The 21,403-nt window shown below is 47.0% G+C and overlaps 1 protein-coding gene across 1 annotated transcript in view; it reads right to left on the bottom strand.

The window, feature by feature from the left end:
* Positions 1-395: 395 nt before the first annotated feature.
* The window catches only part of LOC117870053 (zinc finger protein 436-like), a 31,249-nt gene continuing 10,241 nt past the window's right edge, over positions 396-21,403 (bottom strand). Inside the window, exons 2-5 of the mRNA XM_034757262.1 lie at positions 16,869-16,951; positions 12,609-12,735; positions 2,607-2,720; positions 396-2,197 (exon numbers count right to left, since the gene is read on the bottom strand). Of these exons, the coding sequence (XP_034613153.1) occupies positions 1,533-2,197; positions 2,607-2,720; positions 12,609-12,735; positions 16,869-16,892 (930 nt within the window). The 5' untranslated portion in view covers positions 16,893-16,951 and the 3' untranslated portion in view covers positions 396-1,532. The remainder of the gene's footprint in view (positions 2,198-2,606; positions 2,721-12,608; positions 12,736-16,868; positions 16,952-21,403) is intronic.

Raw genomic sequence — 21,403 nt, 5'->3', positions numbered from 1 at the left:
ATTTGCTCAAAATGGAATTGCTTCTTGTCCAACAAGGCATTGGGACCCATAGGCATGGAATGGCTCTGAAGGAATCAGCTGTTTCGCTCTGTGCTTCATGAAACTTTGGATCCAAATGGTAAAAGACAGTTGTGCCCAATTGAATCATAGCATCCTTTAGAAGCATGATCAATGCCACTTAACAAGGGAGCAGGGTTCTAAAAATAGTTTACCTTGGCCACAGGTCACCATAGCTTCCACCTCTGGGGTGAAAATCAACCACTAGTTCCTGCAATTTCTAGCTGAGTTCTTGTCAAATCTTTGACCTTACTTGAAGAAATTTTACACTTCTCTGGCATAGAATTCTTCCCAACCACACAACATATCAGTAGCGATAGTGAGGTATAACTCTCCCAATTATGCCCTTTTATTTCTTTAATCTGGTGGCACAGATTTAAATTAGGGACTAAATTCAGGTGCTGCTTAGAATCCCTGTAAGACACCAAATGTCAGGTATCTATTAAAAATAGGAATCTTTCTGCAGCTATACCACATTCAACACAGATTTCATTTCCTACACATTTGCAGCATCTCCCAGGAGTGAGCTGAACAGAAATGTCACTTCCATTTTTCCCATCCCTACCTAGATAGGGATTGCATTTCCCAAATAATAGGTAACATGCAGCTGATTAGGAAGGAAATATCTTCAGGAGCGACCTCCTGCAGGGCCTGGGCCACAACTGCTTTGGGAGCCCAATGCATGGGTATTTTGCTTACCAATTACAAGTCATTTACTAGGGAATACTCTTCCCAGCCCTTTAAAAAAATATTAACCTAAACCAACTGAAGAACAGGGGGACTGGGATGGTGATGGGGAATAAGGGAATCCCTCTGACTTACCCTATCTTCCCCTGCTGTTACAGAGGCTGAAATGACATTTTTCCGTATCCCTGCCCTGTTTCTGCTCTTTCTTATAGTTCAATGTATTTTAAGTGAGGAAAATAGTAGTAAAAATATCTGCTCTCCAGCAAAAACTGAAGCAACATCAGAGCAACTGGGAATGAAAAAATTTGTTCCCCAAGGGGACAATTGATGACTAACAATTGCTTTGAAATGGGGGAAACAGTATAACTGTGATGCTCAAGGTTTGTTTAGACAAGGAAAAGTGATGGAGTTTAGGTCAGGTCAAAGGGAAAGTTATTGCCAACCACTGCACCTGGGCTGCATCTGCACTACAACTATAATGGTCTTTTTACACCAAGATCACCAACTTAAGCAGTCAATGCCATGTACAGTCCCAGTGGCTGTAAGGCACAAGTAGTTTTTGCCTCAGTGTAGCTTGTTGGGAATCAAACCTCTCTCTCCCACCTGGAGCAGATGAACATTCCTGGCTGGAGGGACACACGCTCCTATGATTCAAGAGGAAAGGAGTTGATAGAAAAGATCACAGGACTGACCCCAAAGAAGGTGAGCTGCAAAAGGCAGAAGCAGGCAACTCATCTGGTGGAGCTGAGAGACCATGGTGAAGATGGTGCAAAAATCTTTGGCCAGCCCTAGTAAAGGCATTTATTACAGTTCTCTCTCATGTGGATTTTATGATGTGTAATAAGGCTTGAGCTCTGATTGAAACTTTTCCCACACTCAGAGCACATGTAGGGTGTCTCTCCTGTGTGGATTTTCATATGTCGGATAAGGCGTGAGCTCCGACTGAAGGTTTTCCCGCACTCAGAGCATATGTAGGGCTTCTCTCCTCTGTGGATTCTCTTATGTCGGATAAAGTGTGAGCTCCAACTGAAAGTTTTCCCACACTCAGAGCATGTGTAGGGCGTCTCTCCTGTGTGGGTTCTCTGATGTCTGATCAGGTTTGAACGCTGACTAAAGCTTTTCCCGCACTCAGAGCACATGTAGGGTTTCTCTCCAGTGTGGGTTCTCCAATGTGTGACAAGGTCTGAGCTCCGATGGAAGCTTTTCCCACACTCCTGCCATTTGTAGCATATTTCTTGCAAGTGGATTCTGTCATGTGTAATAAGGGCTGAGTGGCTACTGAAGTTTTCCTCTGGCCTTTGCTGAGTCTCACAGACTTTTGCTTTTTCTGGGAGTGCACAACTCCCTGAAACATTCCCTTTGGATCTTCCTGATAACATTCCATGTGGTTCTACTTGCTCAGCATCTTCCTGCTGGGGTTTCTCCTCCTCATTCTCATTCACCATCCCATCACCTAAATGGGAGACAGAGAGAATCCAGACATAGGTCACTCCCTGAGCCAGAAAAAAAAGAAATCTCAGAGAGAGGAATGGAAAAAAGGGATGAACAAACCAAAATATGTGTGGGAGAGATCAAACCTATCATAAGCTGCTTTTCCGCAAATCCTTCCCCAGAGGAGAGAGGAAGGGATCAGTTTTGGTCCACATCTCACCAGAACACTCAGGGGAAAGCGAGATCGGGGAGGAAGCTGGTACCAGTTGTCAGTCAGAATAGGAGGGAAGCCATGAGTGACATCTGCCATAATGATTCCACATCTGCAGGGAACAATCCTAACTTGGAGACAACACAGTGTCTTTGTAGGGCATCCTAAATGTTTCCTGCATTCCCAAACAGTTGTTGAGTTGGTTTAATCACTTCCTCACCTGTGCAGGCAGCTCTTTGGAGCACTTCTCTCTCAGAGACCTGGAGGTCTGAGACCCCTGGCTTTTCCCCTCGTTCCAGCTGCGAGATGACATCAGGTTTGGAAATTGGAAACCCTACTCCAGGCAAAGAAAACAAGGAAGATCAGTGGAATTTGTGGGATACTTGTCACAAAGAATATTCCATGGTTTTAATCCCAGCCCCTTTTTAAGCAGTAACATCCCAAAGCCATCTTCCTTGGCTCAAAATGGCAGGAGAGTTATTATTATTATAAAACATATTCATTACCTTAATGCCTAAGGACCAACTAGCACTGGGTCCCCATTGTGCTAGGCAAAGTACAAACAGAGAATAGTAGATGGCCCATGCCCTGAAGAATTTACAATCTAAATAGACAAGACAGAGACAGAATGGGGGAAGGGGTGGAACCCACTCTTAGAATATAGATATTCAGACCTGCCTGTAAAGCCTATACTTTAAGAACTTAGGTGTATTTTTATCACCTAGCTACTTACAGGGGTATAAAAACAAAGAATCAAAATCACAGTCTGCCTGTGTATGGACCTTCTCTCACTAGGAGAGTCTGACGCCTTGTTCTTAGGCTAAGGCCTTTGGCTAAGCAGCAGGGGCAGCCATAAGCTGGGAAGCGACCGGTCACGTCCTCACATCCCAAACCAGTCACACTGAAATAAGGTGCTATTGGGCTGTTAGGAAGACGATCCTGTCCGGATAGCGCCCATCACCACCAGATAAAGAAACAAATCTTAAGATGGTTAAAGAAAACTTAGGCCTGGTCTACACTACGGGTTTAGGTCGACTTTAGCAGTGTTAAATCGAATTAAGCCTGGACACGTCCACACGACGAAGCCCTTTCTTTCGACTTAAAGGGTCCTTTAAACCGGTTTTTTTACACCACCTCCGACGAGGGGATTAGCGATAAAACCGGCCTTTGCGGGTCGGAATTGGGGTAGCGTGGACGGAATTCGACGTTATTGGCCTCCGGGAGCTATCCCACAGTGCTTCATTGTGACTGCTCTGGACAGCACTCTCAACTCAGATGCACTGACCAGGTAGACAGGAAAAGACCCGCGAATGTTTGAATTTCATTTCCTGTTTGCTCAGCGTGGAGAGCACAGGTGACCACGCAGAGCTCATCAGCACAGGTAACCGTGATGGAGTCCCAGGATCGCAAAAGAGCTCCCGAACGGGAGGTACGGGATCTGCTCGCCATATGGGGAGATGAAGCAGTGATAGCTGAACTCCGTACCAGTAAAAGAAATGGCAAAGTATTAGAAAAGATCTCCAAGGCCATGAAGGACCGAGGCCATAACAGGGACACACAGCAGTGCCGCGTGAAAATTAAGGAGCTACGGCAAGCTTACCAAAAAGCCAGAGAAGCAAACGGAAGGTCCGGGGCAGAGCTGCAAACTTGCCGCTTCTACACGGAGCTGTATGCGATCCTAGGGGGTGCAGCCACCACTACCCCAACTGTGTGCTATGACTCTCTCACTGGAGAAACACACAGGGAAGACGGTTCGGGGAACGAGGAAGATGAGGATGGAGGTACTGTAGGTAGCTCACAGCAGCAAGGAAGCGGAGAAACCGGTTTCCCCAACAGCCAGGATATGTTTGTCACCCTGGACCTGGAACCAGTAACCCCCGAACTCACCCAAGACCCTCAGGGCACACAGGAGACCTCTGGTGAGTGTACCTTTGTAAATATTTGTAAACATTACACATGGTTTAAAAGCAAGCGTGTTTAATGATTAATTTGCCCTGGCAATCGCGGCCAGTACATCTACTGGAAAAGTCTGTTAACATGTATGGGGATGGAGCGGAAATCCTCCAGGGACATCTCCAGAAAGCTCTCCTTTATGTACTCCCAAAGCGTTTGCAAAAGGTTTCTGGGGAGGGCTGCCTTATCCCGTCCGCCATGGTAGGACACTTTACCACGCCAGGCCAGTAGCACGTAGTCTGGAATCATTGCATAACAAAGCATGGCAGCGTCTGGTCCCGGTGTTTGCTGGCATGCAGACAATATCCATTCCTTATCTCTCTTTGTTATCCTCAGGAGAGTGATATCATTCACAGTCACCTGGTTGAAATGGGGTGATTTTATTAAGGGGACATTCAGAGGCGCCCGTTCCTGCTCTTCTAAACAGAAATGTTCCCCGCTGTTAACCACGCGGTGGAGGGGAGGGGTGAAGTGATCATCCCAGAGAATCGTGTGTGTGTGTGGGGGGGTGTGGTTTACTTGTGTTTATGCCGCATGTTAACCGGGAAACCGCAGCCCCTCCTTTTACATTGAAAACCCATTTTAAATGGACAACCCAATTCATCCTTGATATGGGAAATGCGCTGCTGTTTGCAACCTTTCCCGCATGTTAAGAAGGTTAAAAAAGCCAAAACACTGTGGCCTAACATGGCTGCCTGCAAGCCGAAATATGCGACCTTGTAATGAAAGAGTGTACCCATTGTTCTCTAAAATGTGTCTTTTTTAACCACCTCTCCCTTCTCCTCCACCAGCTGCAAATGTTTCTCCTTCGCAGAGGTTAGTGAACATTAGAAAGAGAAAACGTAGGACGAGGGACGATATGTTCACGGAGCTGCAGATGTCCTCCCACGCTGATAGAGCACAGCAGAATGCATGGAGGCAGTCAATGTCGGAGATGAGAAAAGCACAATATGAACGAGAGGAGAGGTGGCGGGCTGAATGGCGGGATGAAAAGAGCAAGTGGCGGGCTGAAGACGATAGGTGGCGTCAGCTTGCAGACAGACGGCAAGAGTCAATGCTCCGTCTGCTGGAGCATCAAACTGATATGCTCGAGCGTATGGTTGAGCTGCAGGAAAGGCAGCAGGAGCAGAGACCGCCGCTACAGCCCTGTGTAACCAACAGAACCTCCTCCCCAAGTTCCATAGCCTCCTTACCAAGACGCCCAAGAACACGGTGGGGGGGCCTCCGTCCACCCAGTCACTCCACCCCAGATGATCGCCCAAGCATCAGAAGGCTGGCCTTCAATAAGAGTTAAAGTTTTAAAATGCAGTGTGTCCTTTTCCATCCCTCCTCCCCCACCCATCCCGGGCTACCTTGGCAATTATCCCCCTACTTCTGTGAGGAACTAATAAAGAATGCATGAATGTGAAAAAACAATGACTTTATTGCCTCTGCAAGCGGGAGGGGAGGGTGGGGTGGGGTGGTTGGTTTACAGGGAAGTAGAGTGAACCGGGTCGGGGGGGGGTTTGGAGGGTTCATCAAGGAGAAACAAACAGAAGTTTCACACTGTAGCCTGGCCAGTCACAAAACTCGTTTTCAAAGCTTCTCTGATGCGCACCGCGCCCTGCTGTGCTCCTCTAACCACCCTGGTGTCTGGCTGCGCGTAATCAGCGGCCAGGCAAGTTGCCTCAACCTCTCACCCCGCCATAAAGGTCTCCCCCTTACTCTCACAGATATTGTGGAGCGCACAGCAAGCAGCAATAACAATGGGGATATTCTTTTCGCTGAGGTCTGAGCGAGTCAGTAAGCTGCGCCAGCGCGCTTTTAAATGTCCAAATGCACATTCCACCACCATTCGGCACTTGCTCAGACTGTAGTTGAACAGGTCCTGACTCCTGTCCAGGCTGCCTGTGTACGGCTTCATGAGCCATGGCATTAAGGGGTAGGCTGGGTCCCCAAGGATCACGATAGGCATTTCAACATCCCCAACGGTTACTTTCTGGTCCGGGAAGAAAGTCCCTTCCTCCAGCTTTCGAAACAGAGCAGAGTTCCTGAAGACGCGAGCATCATGTACCTTTCCCGGCCATCCCACGTTGATGTTGGTGAAACGTCCCTTGTGATCCACCAGGGCTTGCAGCAGCATTGAAAATTACCCCTTGCGGTTTACGTAGTCGGTGGCTTGGTGCTCCGGTGACAAGATAGGGATATGGGTTACGTCTATGGCCCCGCCACAGTTTGGGAATCCCATTTCAGCAAAACCATCCACTATTGCCTGCACGTTGCCCAGAGTCACTACCCTTGATATCACCAGGTCTTTCATTGCCCTAGCAAATTGGATCACAGCAGCCCCCACAGTAGATTTGCCCACTCCAAATTGATTCCCGACTGACCGGTAATTGTCTGGTGTTGCAAGCTTCCACAGGGCTATCGCCACTCGCTTCTCAACTGTGAGGGCTGCTCTCATCTTGGCATCCTGGTGTTTCAGGGCAGGGGAAAGCAAGTCACAAAGTTCCATGAAAGTGCCCTTACGCATGCGAAAGTTTCGCAGCCACTGGGAATCGTCCCATACCTGCAGCACGATGCGGTCCCACCAGTCTGTGCTTGTTTCCCGGGCCCAGAATCGGCGTTCCATGGCATGAACCTGCCCCAGTGACACCATGATTTCCACATTGCTGGGGCCTGTGCCTTGTGAGAGGTCTATGTCCATGTCAATTTCCTCATCACTCTCTTCGCCGCGCTGCAATCGCCTCCTCCGGTGGTCCGGGTTTCGCCTTGGCATGTCCTGGCTCTGCATATACTCCAGGACAATGCGCGTGGTGTTCATAGTGCTCATAATTGCCGCGGTGATCTGAGCGGGCTCCATGATCCCAGTGCTAGCTATGGCGCCTGGTCAGAAAAAAGGCGCGAAACTAGTATCTGATGGACCAGGAGAAGGAGGGAGGGCGGGAGGGAGGGAGGGCCGAGTGACAACATGGCGTACAGGTACAGGAACAGGGAATTAAAATCAAGAAAGGTGGCTGTGCATCAGGGAGAAACACAAACAACTGTCACACAGAATGGTCCCCCCAAAGATTAAACTGAAAACCCTGGGCTTAGCAGGCCGTTGATTTCACAGAGGAAGGGGAAGCAAATGAATACAGAACAAATCTATTTTTTACATCTTAAGCTGGCAGCCGACGGTGCAGCATGAGTGATAGCCTCTCCAGTATGATGATGACAGTTACCAATCATAATATACCATCGTCTGCCAAAAGGCAAGGGGCTGCTGCTGTGTAGCAATGCAGCCCCACGTCTGCCAGCCCCACGTCCGCCAGCACCCAGCATCGCCCTCGGCCTCTTCTGGGTGCTTAGCAGACAATACTGGGCAATTGGCAGAAAATAGTATACTACGACTGGTAGCCATCATCATCGAAACAGTAGCATGTCTGCCCAGGTGGCCATGATTGACAGCCACTCCAGTACGACGACGATGGGTACCAGTCATAATATACCATCGCCTACCAAAGGGCAAGGGGCTGGTGCAATGCAGCTCTACGGCTGCCAGCCCCACGGCTATCACTCATGCTACACCGTCTACCACCAAAAGGCAGTTAGCAGCTGCTGCTGTGTAGCAATGCAGTCCCACGTCTGCCGGCACCCAGAGGACATATGGTGACGGTGAACTCAGCTGAGCTGAGCGGGCTCCATGCTTGCCGTGGTATGTTGTCTGCACAGGTAACCCAGGTAAAAAGGCGCAAATCTATTGTCTGCCGTTGCTGTGATGGGGGGGAGGGGCCTGACGACATGTACCCAGAACCGCCCGCGACACTGTTTTGCATCATCCGGGCATTGGGATCTCAACCCAGAATTCAAAGAAAAGGCGCGAAAGTAGTATCTGACAGACTAGGGGAAGGAGGGAGGGTGGGCCGAGTGACGACATGGCGTACAGGTACAGGGAATTAAAATCAAGAACGGTGGCTGTGCATCAGGGAGAAACACAAACAACTGTCACACAGAATGGTCCCCCCAAAGATTAAACTGAAAACCCTGGGTTTAGCAGGCCGTTGATTTGACGGAGGGAGGGGGAAACAAATGAATACAGAGCAAATCTATTTTTTACATCTTAAGACGACGGTGCAGCGTGACTGATTGCCCTCGGCATCTTTCTGGGTGCTTGGCAACAAATACTGGGCGCTTGGCAGTTAGTGTATGACGATGGTCTTCAGGCCTATTGCACGATCTGCTGCTCTGGGAAGACTCTGCTAATGTGCGATGACCCAACTTGTAATAGGACGGTTAACAGTCGTAATACACCATCTACTGCCAAAAGGCAAGGGGCTGGTGCAATGCAGCCCCACGGCTGCCAGCACCCAGATCACCGATGAAGGCTACCAGTCTACTGCACCGTCTACCGCCAAAAGGCAGTTAGCAGCTGCTGCTGTGTAGCAATGCAGTCCCACGTCTGCCGGCACCCAGAGGACATATGGTGACGGTGAGCTCAGCTGAGCTGAGCGGGCTCCATGCTTGCCGTGGTATGTTGTCTGCACAGGTAACCCAGGTAAAAAGGCGCGTATCTATTGTCTGCCGCTGCTGTGAGGGGGGGGGAGGGGCCTGACGACATGTACCCAGAACCGCCCACGACACTGTTTTGCATCATCCGGGCATTGGGATCTCAACCCAGAATTCCAAGGGGCGGCGGAGACTGCGGGAACTGTGGGATAGCTGTGGGATAGCTACCCATAGTGCAATGCTCCGGAAGTCGACGCTAGCCTCGTACTGTGGACGCAGTCCGCCGACTAGAGCACCTACAGCATTTTATGTGTGGACACACACAATCGGCTGTATACAACTGATTTCAATAAAACCGGCTTCTATAAATTCGAACTAATTTCGTAGTGTAGACATACCCTTAGTTTGATAGCATCCTATCTGGCAAGAAATCTCTTATCAATGGTTGTGGTTGTGAAACCCTCATTTCTGTATTGTTTTATCTTCATGGCCACCACTTTTACATTGTTAATCAGTCTGGTTCTCTAATTGCGTCTGTCTGTTGTATAATTCATTTTGCTAAGTGTAAGTTAATTAGGGTAGCGGGATATAATTGGTTAGAGAATTATGTTACAATATGTTCAAATTGGTTAAATTTCAGCACAATGATTGGTTAAGGTATAGCTGAGAATATTACTATAGAAATGGAGTCAAACAGGAGAGAGAAGAGATATTGGAATAATAGATTCTATGAATCATAGAATATCAGGGTTGGAAGGAACCTCAGGGGGTCATCTAGTCCAACCCCCTGCTCAAAGCAGGACCAAACCCCAACTAAATTATCCCAGCCATGGCTTGGTCAAACCTGACCGTAAAAACCTCTAAGGAAGGAGCTTCCACTATCTCTCTAGGTAACCCATTCCAGTGCTTCACCACCCTCCTAGTGAAAAAATGTTTCCTAATATCCAACCTAAACCTCCCCCACTGCAACTTGAGTCCATTACTCCTTCATCTGTCATCTGCTACCACTAACAATAGTCTAGATCAGGGGTCGGCAACTTTTCAGAAGTGGTGTGCCGAGTCTTCATTTATTCACTCTGATTTAAGGTTTCACATGCCAGAAAAACATTTTAACGTTTTTAGAAGGTCCTGTGGGGGAATAGGCCTGGCTGGCCTCCCTTGCACCGATCAGAACATCAGCGAAGACTCGTCATATAGGCCCACCCTGCAGGTCACAAGCCTGAACTGGGCTAAGTGACACAGCCTCCTGCCAAACTCGGTCAAGGGTCATGACCAGAGGAGGGTGAGGCCAAGGAGGGAAAGAATAAAAAGCCCCAGCAGCAGCACTAATGAAATATGTTCATGGCTGTTGAAATATGATAACCGCTTGTGATGAAATATAATAACTGCTTGTGTGAAGAAATTAGTTCTAGCTAAATGTTAACTTCTCCTGTAATTCCAGCTAAATGCAAAACTAGCCAATTAGATACCTTCTTTAGGCGTCCTGTCAACCCCTCCCCGGTACACTGACCATAACGCCCTAGATGGTACCATGCACTCTTCCGAGAATGTACCCTAGCTGGTGCCAAGTTTTGACCACATCAGGCTTCTCGAGAAGCCCCCCACCCAATATGCACCCAATTCTCAGAAAAATAATGAGGAAGGTACCGAAAAAAGGGAACAAACCCCAACTCTTTTATTTTCCTATTGACGTATAATTTGTACTATGTTTGCGGTTTGTAAGAATAAAAGCAGCCTGCAAGCTGTGATCGTGGGTGTAGTTTCTGACTGCAACCCCCAACACATTGGTATGTATTGCAGTAAACTGGCCTCAGGCTTGAGTCTGTGAACTAAAATCAATGCGTGGGTGACTTTTTCCATGACAGTCTCTTTCTATAAGTCTATAATATATAACTAAACTAGTGTTGTATGTAAAGCAAATACGGTTTTTAAAATGCTTAAGAAGCTTCATTTAAAATTAAATTAAAATGCAGAACCCCCCAGAGCAGTGGCCAGGACCCAGGCAGCATGAGTGCCACCAAAAATCAGCTCGCGTGCCACCTTCAGCACGTGTGCCATAGGTTGCCTACCCCTGGTCTAAATCCATCTCTTTGGAACCCCCTTTCAGGTAGTTGAAAGCAGCTATCAAATCCCCCTTCACTCTTCTCTTCTGCAGACTAAATAATCCCAGTTCCCTCAGCCTCTCCTCGTAAGTCATGTGTTCCAGTTCCCTAGTCATTTTTGTTGCTGGACGCTTTCCAATTTTTCCACATCTTTCTTGTAGTGTGGGGCCCAAAACTGGACACAATACTCCAGATGAGGCCTCACCAATGTTGAATGTTTGTTAAGGGGGGGAACGGGAAAAGGGAACAGGGACACAGACAAGGCTCTGCGGCATCAGAGCTGGGAAGGGGGACACGAGGTAAAAGCTTTGTGGCGTCAGAGGTGGGAAAGGAACACAGGGGAACAGACTGTATCGGCGTATAGAGATAAGCCAGACTGCTGTGAAGGGCTTCGGAATACGAAATCTTATAGGAATAAAAATTGTACAAGCTACACTACCACCCTGTGGGTACGTCTTCACTACCCGCCGGATCGGCGGGTAGCAATCAATCTAGCTGGGATCGATTTATCGCATCTCATCTAGATGCGATAAATCGATCCCTGAATGCTCTCCCCGTCGACTCAGGAACTCCACCAGAGCAAGCGGCGGAAGTGGAGTCAACGGGGGAGCTGCGGCAGTCGATCCCACACCATGAGGACAAGAGGTAAGTTGATCTAAGATACATTGACTTCAGCTATGATATTGTCGTAGCTGAAGTTTTGTATCTTAGATCGATCTCCCCCCCAGGGTAGACCAGCCCTGTGACATCATCAACAACGTGCCCATTTGTGCCTGGGTAGCAGCCCTGCTATGGGAGGAGGAATGTAGCAAGGACTCAGGATCGGTGGCCAGGGTTGCTGTACATAGAGATGGGGAGGTTATATGGGAAGGGACGTAATGAGTGGGAGAGGGAGGTCAAGAGTTAAAATAACAATATTTTGGGGGGAAATGTATAATTAAGTGAAACTGAACAGAAATAAAACTGGAGTGTAGGCTTTAAAGCAACAAGGCTTGGGTAGGGATTTGGGGTTAAAGGTCTGGGATCCATCACAGCTCTAGATCCCCAAACCTCTTCTCCCTTCCATTAACCCACTCAGCCCACTTTCTGGGTGTCCTTCCTCCACACTCCCCACCCCTTCTTCCCATTACTCTTAGCCAGCACCACCTCCCAGTACCTTGGGGTTTCTTGTGTTCCTTCCTCGTCTCTCACAACCTCCTTACTCCCTGCTGCTTCTTAGCTCTAATCGTGCACACATTTCCCCCATGTCCTCGCACCCCAGAATTATCTCCTCCCCTCCCACGGCTCTGTTCTCCCTTCACCCATAGGGTCCTGAATGACAACATTTTATGCTCTCCTATCAAAAGAAGAGCTCATCTGACTGTCACACAAGCTGTGCATGAGTCATACACCTATTTACTCAATTTAGAATTCTACGGGCAGCATATTTTCCTCTTAAAATGAGGAAAAGGCATGAAAGCTACAGTTATTAATGTAGTTATTAATGTAGCCAATAAGGATACATTCAATGCAATTTTAAAATAACTGACAGCACCAAAAAGGCACTTGTCCAAAAATTATACTAGTGGGTGGGAGATAAGGCTAAAAAAGGGGGGCAAGGAAACTTGTCAAAACTTGTATGATGAATAAAGGTATAAAGTTATTACTACTCAGGTTCTTTAGAGACAGCTTCTAATAATCAAGGGGACAGGACTCCTTACCCAGCAAGACCATCATCTCATAGTTCTCCTTCATGACATCCCTGTAGAGGGCTCTCTGAGTGGGGTCCAGCAGAGCCCCCTCTTCCCTGGTGAAATACACAGCCACCTCCTCAAAGGTCACCGGCTCCTGAAAGAGCAAAAGTCCAAAACTCAGTACCTGCTGCTCCACTCACAACTCCATTATTCATGGAACAGCAGCACCAGGTAAACGGAACTCCGGGAGGCACATGTTAACAGAGTCCCACCCTGTCAAGGCTGGATGCCCACTTTGAACTTTAGGGTACAAATGTAGGGGCCTGCATGAAAACTTCTAAGCTTAACTACCAGCTTAGCTCTGGTTCCGCTGCCACCATTTCAATTTTTCCCTCCCTGCGAAGCCTTGAAAAACCTTCACTAATTCCCTGGTGAATACAGATCCAAACCCCTTGGATTTTAAAACAAGGAGAAATTAACCATTCCCCCTCCTTCCTCCCACCAACTCCTGGTGAATCAAGACCCAAACCCCTTGGATCTTAAAACAAGGAAAAATCAATCAGGTTCTTAAAAAGAAGGCTTTTAATTAAAGAAAAAAGTAAAAGTCATCTCTGTAAAATTAGTATGGAAATTAACCTTACAGGGTAATCAAACTTAAAGAGCTCAGAGGACTCCCCTCTAGTCTCAGGTTCAAAGTACAGCAAACAAAGATAAACACTCTAGTAAAAGGTACATTTACAAGTTGAGAAAACAAAGGAAAACTAACACGCCTTGCCTGGCTATTTACTTACAAGTTTGAAATAGGAGAGACTTGTTTAGAAAGATGTGGAGAACCTGGATTGATGTCTGGTCCCTCTCAGTCCCGAGAGCGAACACACTCCCAAACAAAGAACACAAACAAAAACCTTTCCCCCCCCCCAAAATTTGAAAGTATCTTGTCCCCTTATTGGTCCTTTAGGTCAGATGCCAGCCAGGTTACCTGAGCTTCTTAACCCTTTACAGGGAAAAGGATTTTGGAGTCTCTGGCCAGGAGGGATTTTATAGTACTGTACACAGGACAGCTATTACCCTTCCCTTTATAGTTATAACACACCCCATCTTGCTTAGAGCAGCCAGGAGACATCAGAGAGTAGAAAGAGAGAACCTTTGTGTCTTCCAGACGGAGGCAGGGTCATCACATACCTACTAGCCAGAGCTTGATATAGAGATGGGGCTGTCTCTGGACCCTGCTGGTGGCTCCCTGGTTGGAATCCCAACACACTCCAAATAAAATATATGGAAGAAAGGGGAAGTCAATAGTAAAGAAGTTAGAAGGTCAGCATTGTAGAAAATTGGTAAGGAAGCTATCAGAAATCAACCACCAATCAATGAAAATAAGAAGAAAGTTTTTAAAAGTATATTAAGTACAACATTAATCCCTAACAATGGTAGTGGTAAATTACTAGATGGAAATGGCAGAATTATCGAAAATAATGCAGAAGAGGTAAAAGTGTTCAATAAATATTTCTCTTCTGGATTTGGAGAAAAACAGATGATGTAACTCATATCATAAGATGTTGACGCTGACAGTCTTTCCATTCCAACAATAGCTCACGAGGACAGCAGCTGTTAAAGTTAGACATGTTTAAATCAGTGGGTCCAGATAACTAGAGTTTTGAAAGACCAGGTGGAGGAGGGTGGTGGACTGTTAACGTTGATTTAATTATGACTTGGAACACTGGGGAAATTCCAGAAGACTGGAATAAAGCTAATGCTGTGCCAATATTTAAAAAGTATAAAAGAGATGAAGCAGCTAATTACAAGAGTGTTAGTCTGAAATTGATACTGGGCAAGAGAATGGAGCAGCCGATACACTATTTCATTAATAAAGAATTAAAGGAGGGTAATATAATTAGTGCCCACTAACAAAGGTTTAGAGAAAATAGATCCTATCAAACTAACTGGATATCCTTATTGGATGAGATCAAAAGTTTGGTTGCAGATAATAATACTGATATAATATACCTAGACTTCTGTAAGGCATATGAGTAGGTTCAGCACAATATTTTGACTAGAAAGATACAAAATACACACAGCATACATTAAATAGCTTAAAAACTGTGATTGTAAATGGGGAAGCATGGTTGAGTGGATTTCTTTCTAGCGAGTTCCCGCAAGGATTGGTTCTTGGCTCTGTGCTATTTAACATTCTTATCAATGACCTAGAAGAGAATATAAAATAATCACTGATAAAGTTTACAGTTGCCAGAAAGATTGCGGGTGGTAGTAACTAATGAAGTGTCAGTAGATTCAGGCTCCAGCACTGGGAGTCTGGGAAGTTTTCCCAGCCCTGGCTGGAGGGCAATTTCCTGTTCCACAAAGAGGGGAAGTTCCATTCCCAACTCCTGTGCCTTGAAATTAGGCCCTATCCGACACTACAACCCATATTCAGCATAGTGGTTTGAGTAGGACATAATTATGATGCATTTTGTGCAAGATGTGTCATGTGCGATGTCATTGGAAAAGTTATGATTTATTGAATATGATTATCCTATTTGTGTGCATGGATCATGTTTTTATCTGAAGTTATGGATATTGACTCTGTATCTATATTTCAAATGTGCTTACTCTGGGTAACACCCACAACTAGCCTTTCAGGTACAACAATGAAGAAGCCAGACAATGCTATGGCTCATCAACAAAGACAAAGGACCATGGAAGAGCTTAGCCCTCCTGTGAAGGTTTCAGGCAGCTTATGAGTCATGGCTACTATGACTTAGCAGAGCATGCTAGGGCATGTGACCAGACCACATGACACTGAACTCCATTTTGCTACCTGTATTTTTCCACAAATTGAACTGGGAACTGAGTTTGCAACAAATGGTTCCCATCATATGGAAAAGCTACATAAGGTCGGGTGTGACGTCATCTCTTGGCATCATTTCCCAGACAAGAGAACTCCTGGAAGCACCTGAGGAAGAAAGACTGAATTGGGGGATATGCTGGTCCCAGGGTAAAGGGATTTCCAGTTTGTGTATGGAAACTTGGTGGACTGCTTCAATCAGTCAGGGTGAGAAATTGCTAATTCAAATTCTATCCATCTAGTACAGGGGCGGGCAAACTTTTTGGCCTGAGTGCCGCATCAGGTTTTGGAAATTGTATGGAGGGCCGATTAGGGGAGGGGGGTATGGCCCAGCCCCCACCTGCTATCTGCCTCTCCCGCGTCTCATCCCCGATGGCCTGTCCCCAGGACTCCTGGCCCATCCAACACCCCCTGTTCCCTGATGGTCCCCCTGGACCCCTGCCCCATCCACCCCCCCTGCTCCCTGTCCCCTGACTGCCCCCAGAACCCCCACCCCGACTCCCCCCGCTGCCCCATCCAACCCCTCCCACCTTCCTGACTGCCCCCTAGACCTCTACCCCCATTCAACACCCCCTGTTCCCCACCTTCTGACCGCCCTGACCCCATCCACACCCCCAGCCCCTGATCAACACCCCAAACTCCTCTGCCTCTATCCAACCCCCCCGCTCCCTGCCCCTTTACCATGTTGTCTGGAGCACCGGTGGGTGGCGGTGATACAGCCACACACCATGCAGCATAGAGCACAAGGTCAGGCCGGGCTCTGCAGCAGCACTGCCCCAGGAGCTCACAGCTCCACCACCCAGAGAATTGCACTGGCAGTGGGGAGAGCTGAGGCTGCGGGGGAGGGGGAACAGGAGGGAAGGGGCCAGGTGCTAACCTCCCGGGCCAGAAGCTCAGGGGCTGGGCAGGAGTGTCCCATGGGCCAAATGTGGCCCGCGGACCGTAGTTTGCTCACGTCTGATCTAGTATGTTAGGCTTAGTTTGAGTTTTTGGTTATTTGCTAAGTAATCTGCTTTGATCTATTTGCTATCGCTTATCGCTGGGAAATTGGCTGTTGTCTTCTATCTGTCCTTGAGTGGCTTAGGTAAAGCACTCAGGTAGCTTAGTTGAGTGTATGGCACCACCTGCTGTCGTGTTGGGTGATAACAAGGCCTGGAGAGGCTAGCTGAAACTCCAGCAAAACAGTGTGAAAAGGGCCAGCCCTGCTTGAGGGTTAGAGAGCACAGCGCTTCCCAGAAGCCCCCCAGACTGCACTCCAGGGGTGACAACCATTACACCCTAGATTACACAAGTCTCAGCAGATTTGTCACATGCTGTCCCCTCCCTTTCTCCACCCGAGATATTTCCTGCCTCCCACCACCTCTAGCAGCTCCCACCCTCCTATGCCTTTACTGCTCCTCTCCCTCCAAGCAGAACCCACCACCAGCTCCCTGAGAATCCCTTACCTGAGCCAGCTCCATTGTAGCCATTTCCTTCCCCTTGGGAGGATAGGATGATCTGGAGTGAAACGTGGATGTTATTCTGTAGCCTGCCAGTGTGAGAAGGGCAATGTGAGAGCATTCAGATGGGGCTTTTGTCCATTCCACAAACTGATTCCCCCCGGATTTTTCCCTGCTAATGGACATTCTAGGTTCTGCCACACTGTGAAGCACAGAGTGACCTTATTCCAGTACAGGCCTAGCCCCCTCCCACCAGGGTGTAACCCTCTGAGAAATGGTGAAACCCTCCCAGTAACAGTCTCTCTCTGTTACACTTATCAAGTTTGCGGAGGATATCAAGCTGGGAGGAGCTGCAAGTGCTTTGGAGGATAGGATTAACATTCTAAATGATCTGGACAAACTGGAGAAATGGTCTGAAGTATATAGGATGAAATTCAATAAGGACAAATCCAAAGTACTTCATTTAGGAAGGAACAATCAGTTGCACACATACAAAATGGGAAATGACTGCCGAGAAAGGAGTACTGCGGAAAGGGATCTTGGGGTCATAGTGGATCACAAGCTAAATGAGAGTCAACAGAGTTACACTGTTGCAGAAAAAGCAAGCATCATTTTGGGATGCATTAGCAGGAGTATTGTAAGCAATACACGAGAAGTAATTATTCAACTCTACTCCGTGCTGATTAGGCCTCAACTGAAGCCGTGTGTCCAGTTATGGGCCCCACATTTCAGGAAAGAGGTGGACAAATTGTAGAAAGTCCAGAGAAGAGCAAGAAAAATGATTAAAGGTCTAGAAAACACGACCTATGAGGGAAGATTGAAAATTTGTTTGTTTAGTCTGGAGAAGAGAAGACTGAGCGGGGACATGAAAACTGTGATCAAGCACATAAAAGGCTGTTAGAAGGAGGAGGGAGAAAAATTGTTCTTCTTAACCTCTGAGGATAGTAATGGGCTTAAATTGCAGCAAGGGCAGTTTAGGTCGGACATTAAGAAAAACTTCCTAACTGTCAGAGTGGTTAACCACTGAAATAAATTGCCTAGGGAGGTTGTGGAATCTCCATCATTGGGTATTTTTAAGAGCAGGCTGGACGAACACCTCTCAAGGGATGGTCTAGAGAACTGGTCCCCAATGCACCCACCAGGGCATCTATGTGCACCCGCGTACTGGCCAGTGGATAAGCATCCGCTGAAATGCCGCCGAGAAGCAGCGTCATCAAGAGGTGGCTCGTTGTCCGGCGCCCACCAGACGAAAAAGGTTCGGGACCACTGGTCTAGAGAATATTTAGTCCTGCCTTGAGTGCAGGGGACTGGACTAGATGACCTCTCGAGGTCCCTTCCAGTTCTATGATTCTATAAACCAAAGGCCACAGAAGAGGAGAATCAAAGGAGTCACTTTGGGGGATTCTCCCTGTCATTGTCCCCAAGGCAACAGTCTCAGGTTTACTAAGTTGTTTGATGCTCCAGCCTTTAAACAGTCTTTCCTGGGAGTGTCCCCTTTCATGAGCTGGACCTAGTTTTAGCTTTTGGCAAGCATGACCCTAAGGGCTCTGAGACTGGGTCTCCTTGCCTCAGCACACCTTGTTTCTTTCTGTGACTCCCCAGTGAGTCCAAATGAGTAGATACTCCTCATAGAAACTGTGAACATAAGCACGGCCCACTGCATCAGACCAATGGTCCATCTAGCTCAGTGGCCAATGCCAGGTGCTTCAGAGGGAATGAACAGAACAGGGAATCATCAAGTGCTCCATCCCCTGTCACCCATTCCCAGCTTCTGGCAAACAGAGGCTAGACACACCATCCCTGCCCATCCTGCCTGTGACACTGGCAGATGAGGTGTTAGCTCTTGAAAAAGCCCCCATGTCTTAATTGAACATGGACAAATGCATAGCTGGAATCAGTCTGACCCATGTGTGTTAGTATTGTTAAAACAGGTATTAGAATTATAAGAATGTGTTTAAACTTTATTGAATGCTTTATTGAGTTGCTGCCTGGGTTAATATCTAACCAGTTGCATTGTGAGCCTCTGTGGCTATGTAAATCGCCAGACAGGGGAAGTGCTGATTGGCAACAGAATGCATTACATCCTGCCTGACAGGAGAGGTTCATCAACACCAGATAGACTATTATGGGATGTTAAAGAAGACAAAAGACTGTTGTTGTGCTCTTGACTTCCCATTAGCTGAGTTTGCAGCTCAGAGCACATGGCAGGAAGGGCATAAAAACCCCATACAGAACGAACTGATTATCTGTATGCTGCTTGGACTGTGGGGGGCAAAGTTTATAGGCATAAGCAAGAGATCCCCAGCTACTTAGCTGGGATTAGTCCTAAAGAATATGCAGGGCTTGCTTATTATAGAAGTTTTTATTACCTTTTGAAATTTAAGACTAACTTGTCTGCATCTATATGATTACCTGCTTTTAACTTTGTAAACAACTCTCGTTTCCTCTTAAATAAATCATAATGCAGGTTATGACAGGACTGGCTACAAGTGTTGTCTTTGTTGTGAGATCTAAGATTCAATTCACCTAAGGAAGTGACTGATCCTTTGGGACTGGCAGTAACCTGAACATTGCTGAGATTCGTGGTGTAAGGCAGTGGTACTCAACCAGGAGTCTGGAGCCCCCTGGGGGGCCACGAGAAGTTATCAGGGGGGCTGCCAAGCAAGGCCAGATTTAGCCTCGCTGAGGCCCAGGGCAGAAAACTGAAGTCCCAGCACATGGGGTGAAGTCCGGGCCCCTGAATCCCATTACCCGGGGCTGAAGCCAAAGCGTAAGCAATGTAGCTTTGTGTGGACCCCTGTGGCATAGGGCCCCAGGCAGTTGCCCTGTTTGCTACCCCCTAATGCCAGCCCTGGCTTTTATATGCAGAAAACCAGTTATTGTGGCCCATGTGGGCCATGGAGTTTTTATAGCATGTTGGGGGGACCACAGAAAGAAAAAGGTTGAGAACCCCTGGTGTAAGGGACTATCTGTCACAAAGGTGAGCTCACCTGTGTGGTGAGATATATGGGATGACCCAAGGGGCCTGTCTGTGATTCCATGTTAATGCTGTTACTGTGCCTGAAGCATTTACACTGGGTACTTGGTTGGTGAAATCTACATAGAGACCTCACAACCAAATTTGGTGTTTGTTCTCTGCTTTTTACCAGTCTGCCTGAGAATGGTGCTCATGCTCTCGAGTCATTGAAGACAGCTGTGACGGGTTAGATCACAGAAACTCCCTTGGAAGCTGCCACTTGACATACCAAGACTACCCCTGCTTCTGTTTTCCCTGCCAGCTCAGGACTCCAGCACCCTGTATTGCTGAGCCAGACACTCCCGTCTGCTCCACCACAGACCCAGGGTCTGAATCACTTGTCCCAAAGCTGCAAGTTTACCTGAAAACAGCTCACAGAAGTGTGCTTGTCTTTAGCACTCAGATGCCCAACTCCCAATGGGATCTAAACACAAATCCGTTTTACCCTGCATAAAGCTTATGCAGGGCAAACTCATAAATTGTTTGCCCTCTATAACACTGATAGAGAGATATGCACAGTTGTTTGCTCCCCCAGGTATTAATACATACTCTGAGTAAATTACTAAATAAAAAGTTATTTTATTAAATACAGAAAATAGGATTTAAGTGGTTCCAAGTAGTAACAGACAGAACAAAGTAAGTCACCAAGCAAAATAAAATAAAATGCACAAATCTATGTCTAATCAAACTAAATACAGATAATCTCACCCTCAGAGATGCTTCAGTAAGTTTTTCTCAGATGGGACACCTTCCAGGCCTGGGCACAATTCTTTCCCCTGTTCCAGCTCAGGTGGTAGCTAGGGGATTCTTCATGATGGCTCCTCTCCCCCTCTGTTCTCTTCCACCCCTTTATACATCTTTTGCATAAGGCGGGAACCCTTTGTCCCTCTGGGTTTCCATCCCCCCCTCACTGGAAAAGCACCAGGTTAAAGATGAATTCCAGTTCAGGTGACACGATCACATGTCACTGCAAGACTTCATTACCCACTTGCCAGCAAACACATATACAAGAAGACTAACAGGTAAACACAGCCATCTTCAGACAATGGTCCTGGTTAATGGGAGTCATCAAGATTCCAAACTATCATTAATGGCCCACACTTTACATAATTACAATAGGCCCTCAGCGTTATATTTCATATTTCTAGTTTTAGATACAAGAGTGGTACATTTCTACAAATAGGATGATCACACTCAGTAGATTATAAGCTTTGTAATGATACCTTACAAGAGACCTTTTGCGTGAAGCATATCCCAGTTGCATTATATTCACTTATTATCAAATCTTTATAAAACTATCCCAGTCACATTATATTCATTAAAAAGAAGAACAGGAGTACTTGTGGCACCTTAGAGACTAACAAATTTATTAGAGCATAAGCTTTCGTGGACTACAGCCCACTTCTTCGGATGCATATAGAATGGAACATATATTGAGGAGGTATATATACACACATACAGAGAGCATAAACAGGTGGGAGTTGTCTTACCAACTCTGAGAGGCCAATTAATTAAGAGAAAAAAA

This window comes from Trachemys scripta, chromosome 25 (assembly GCF_013100865.1).
Source record: "Trachemys scripta elegans isolate TJP31775 chromosome 25, CAS_Tse_1.0, whole genome shotgun sequence".
In the NCBI taxonomy this organism is placed as follows: domain Eukaryota; kingdom Metazoa; phylum Chordata; order Testudines; family Emydidae; genus Trachemys; species Trachemys scripta.
This window is presented reverse-complemented; position numbering and strand designations above follow the sequence as displayed.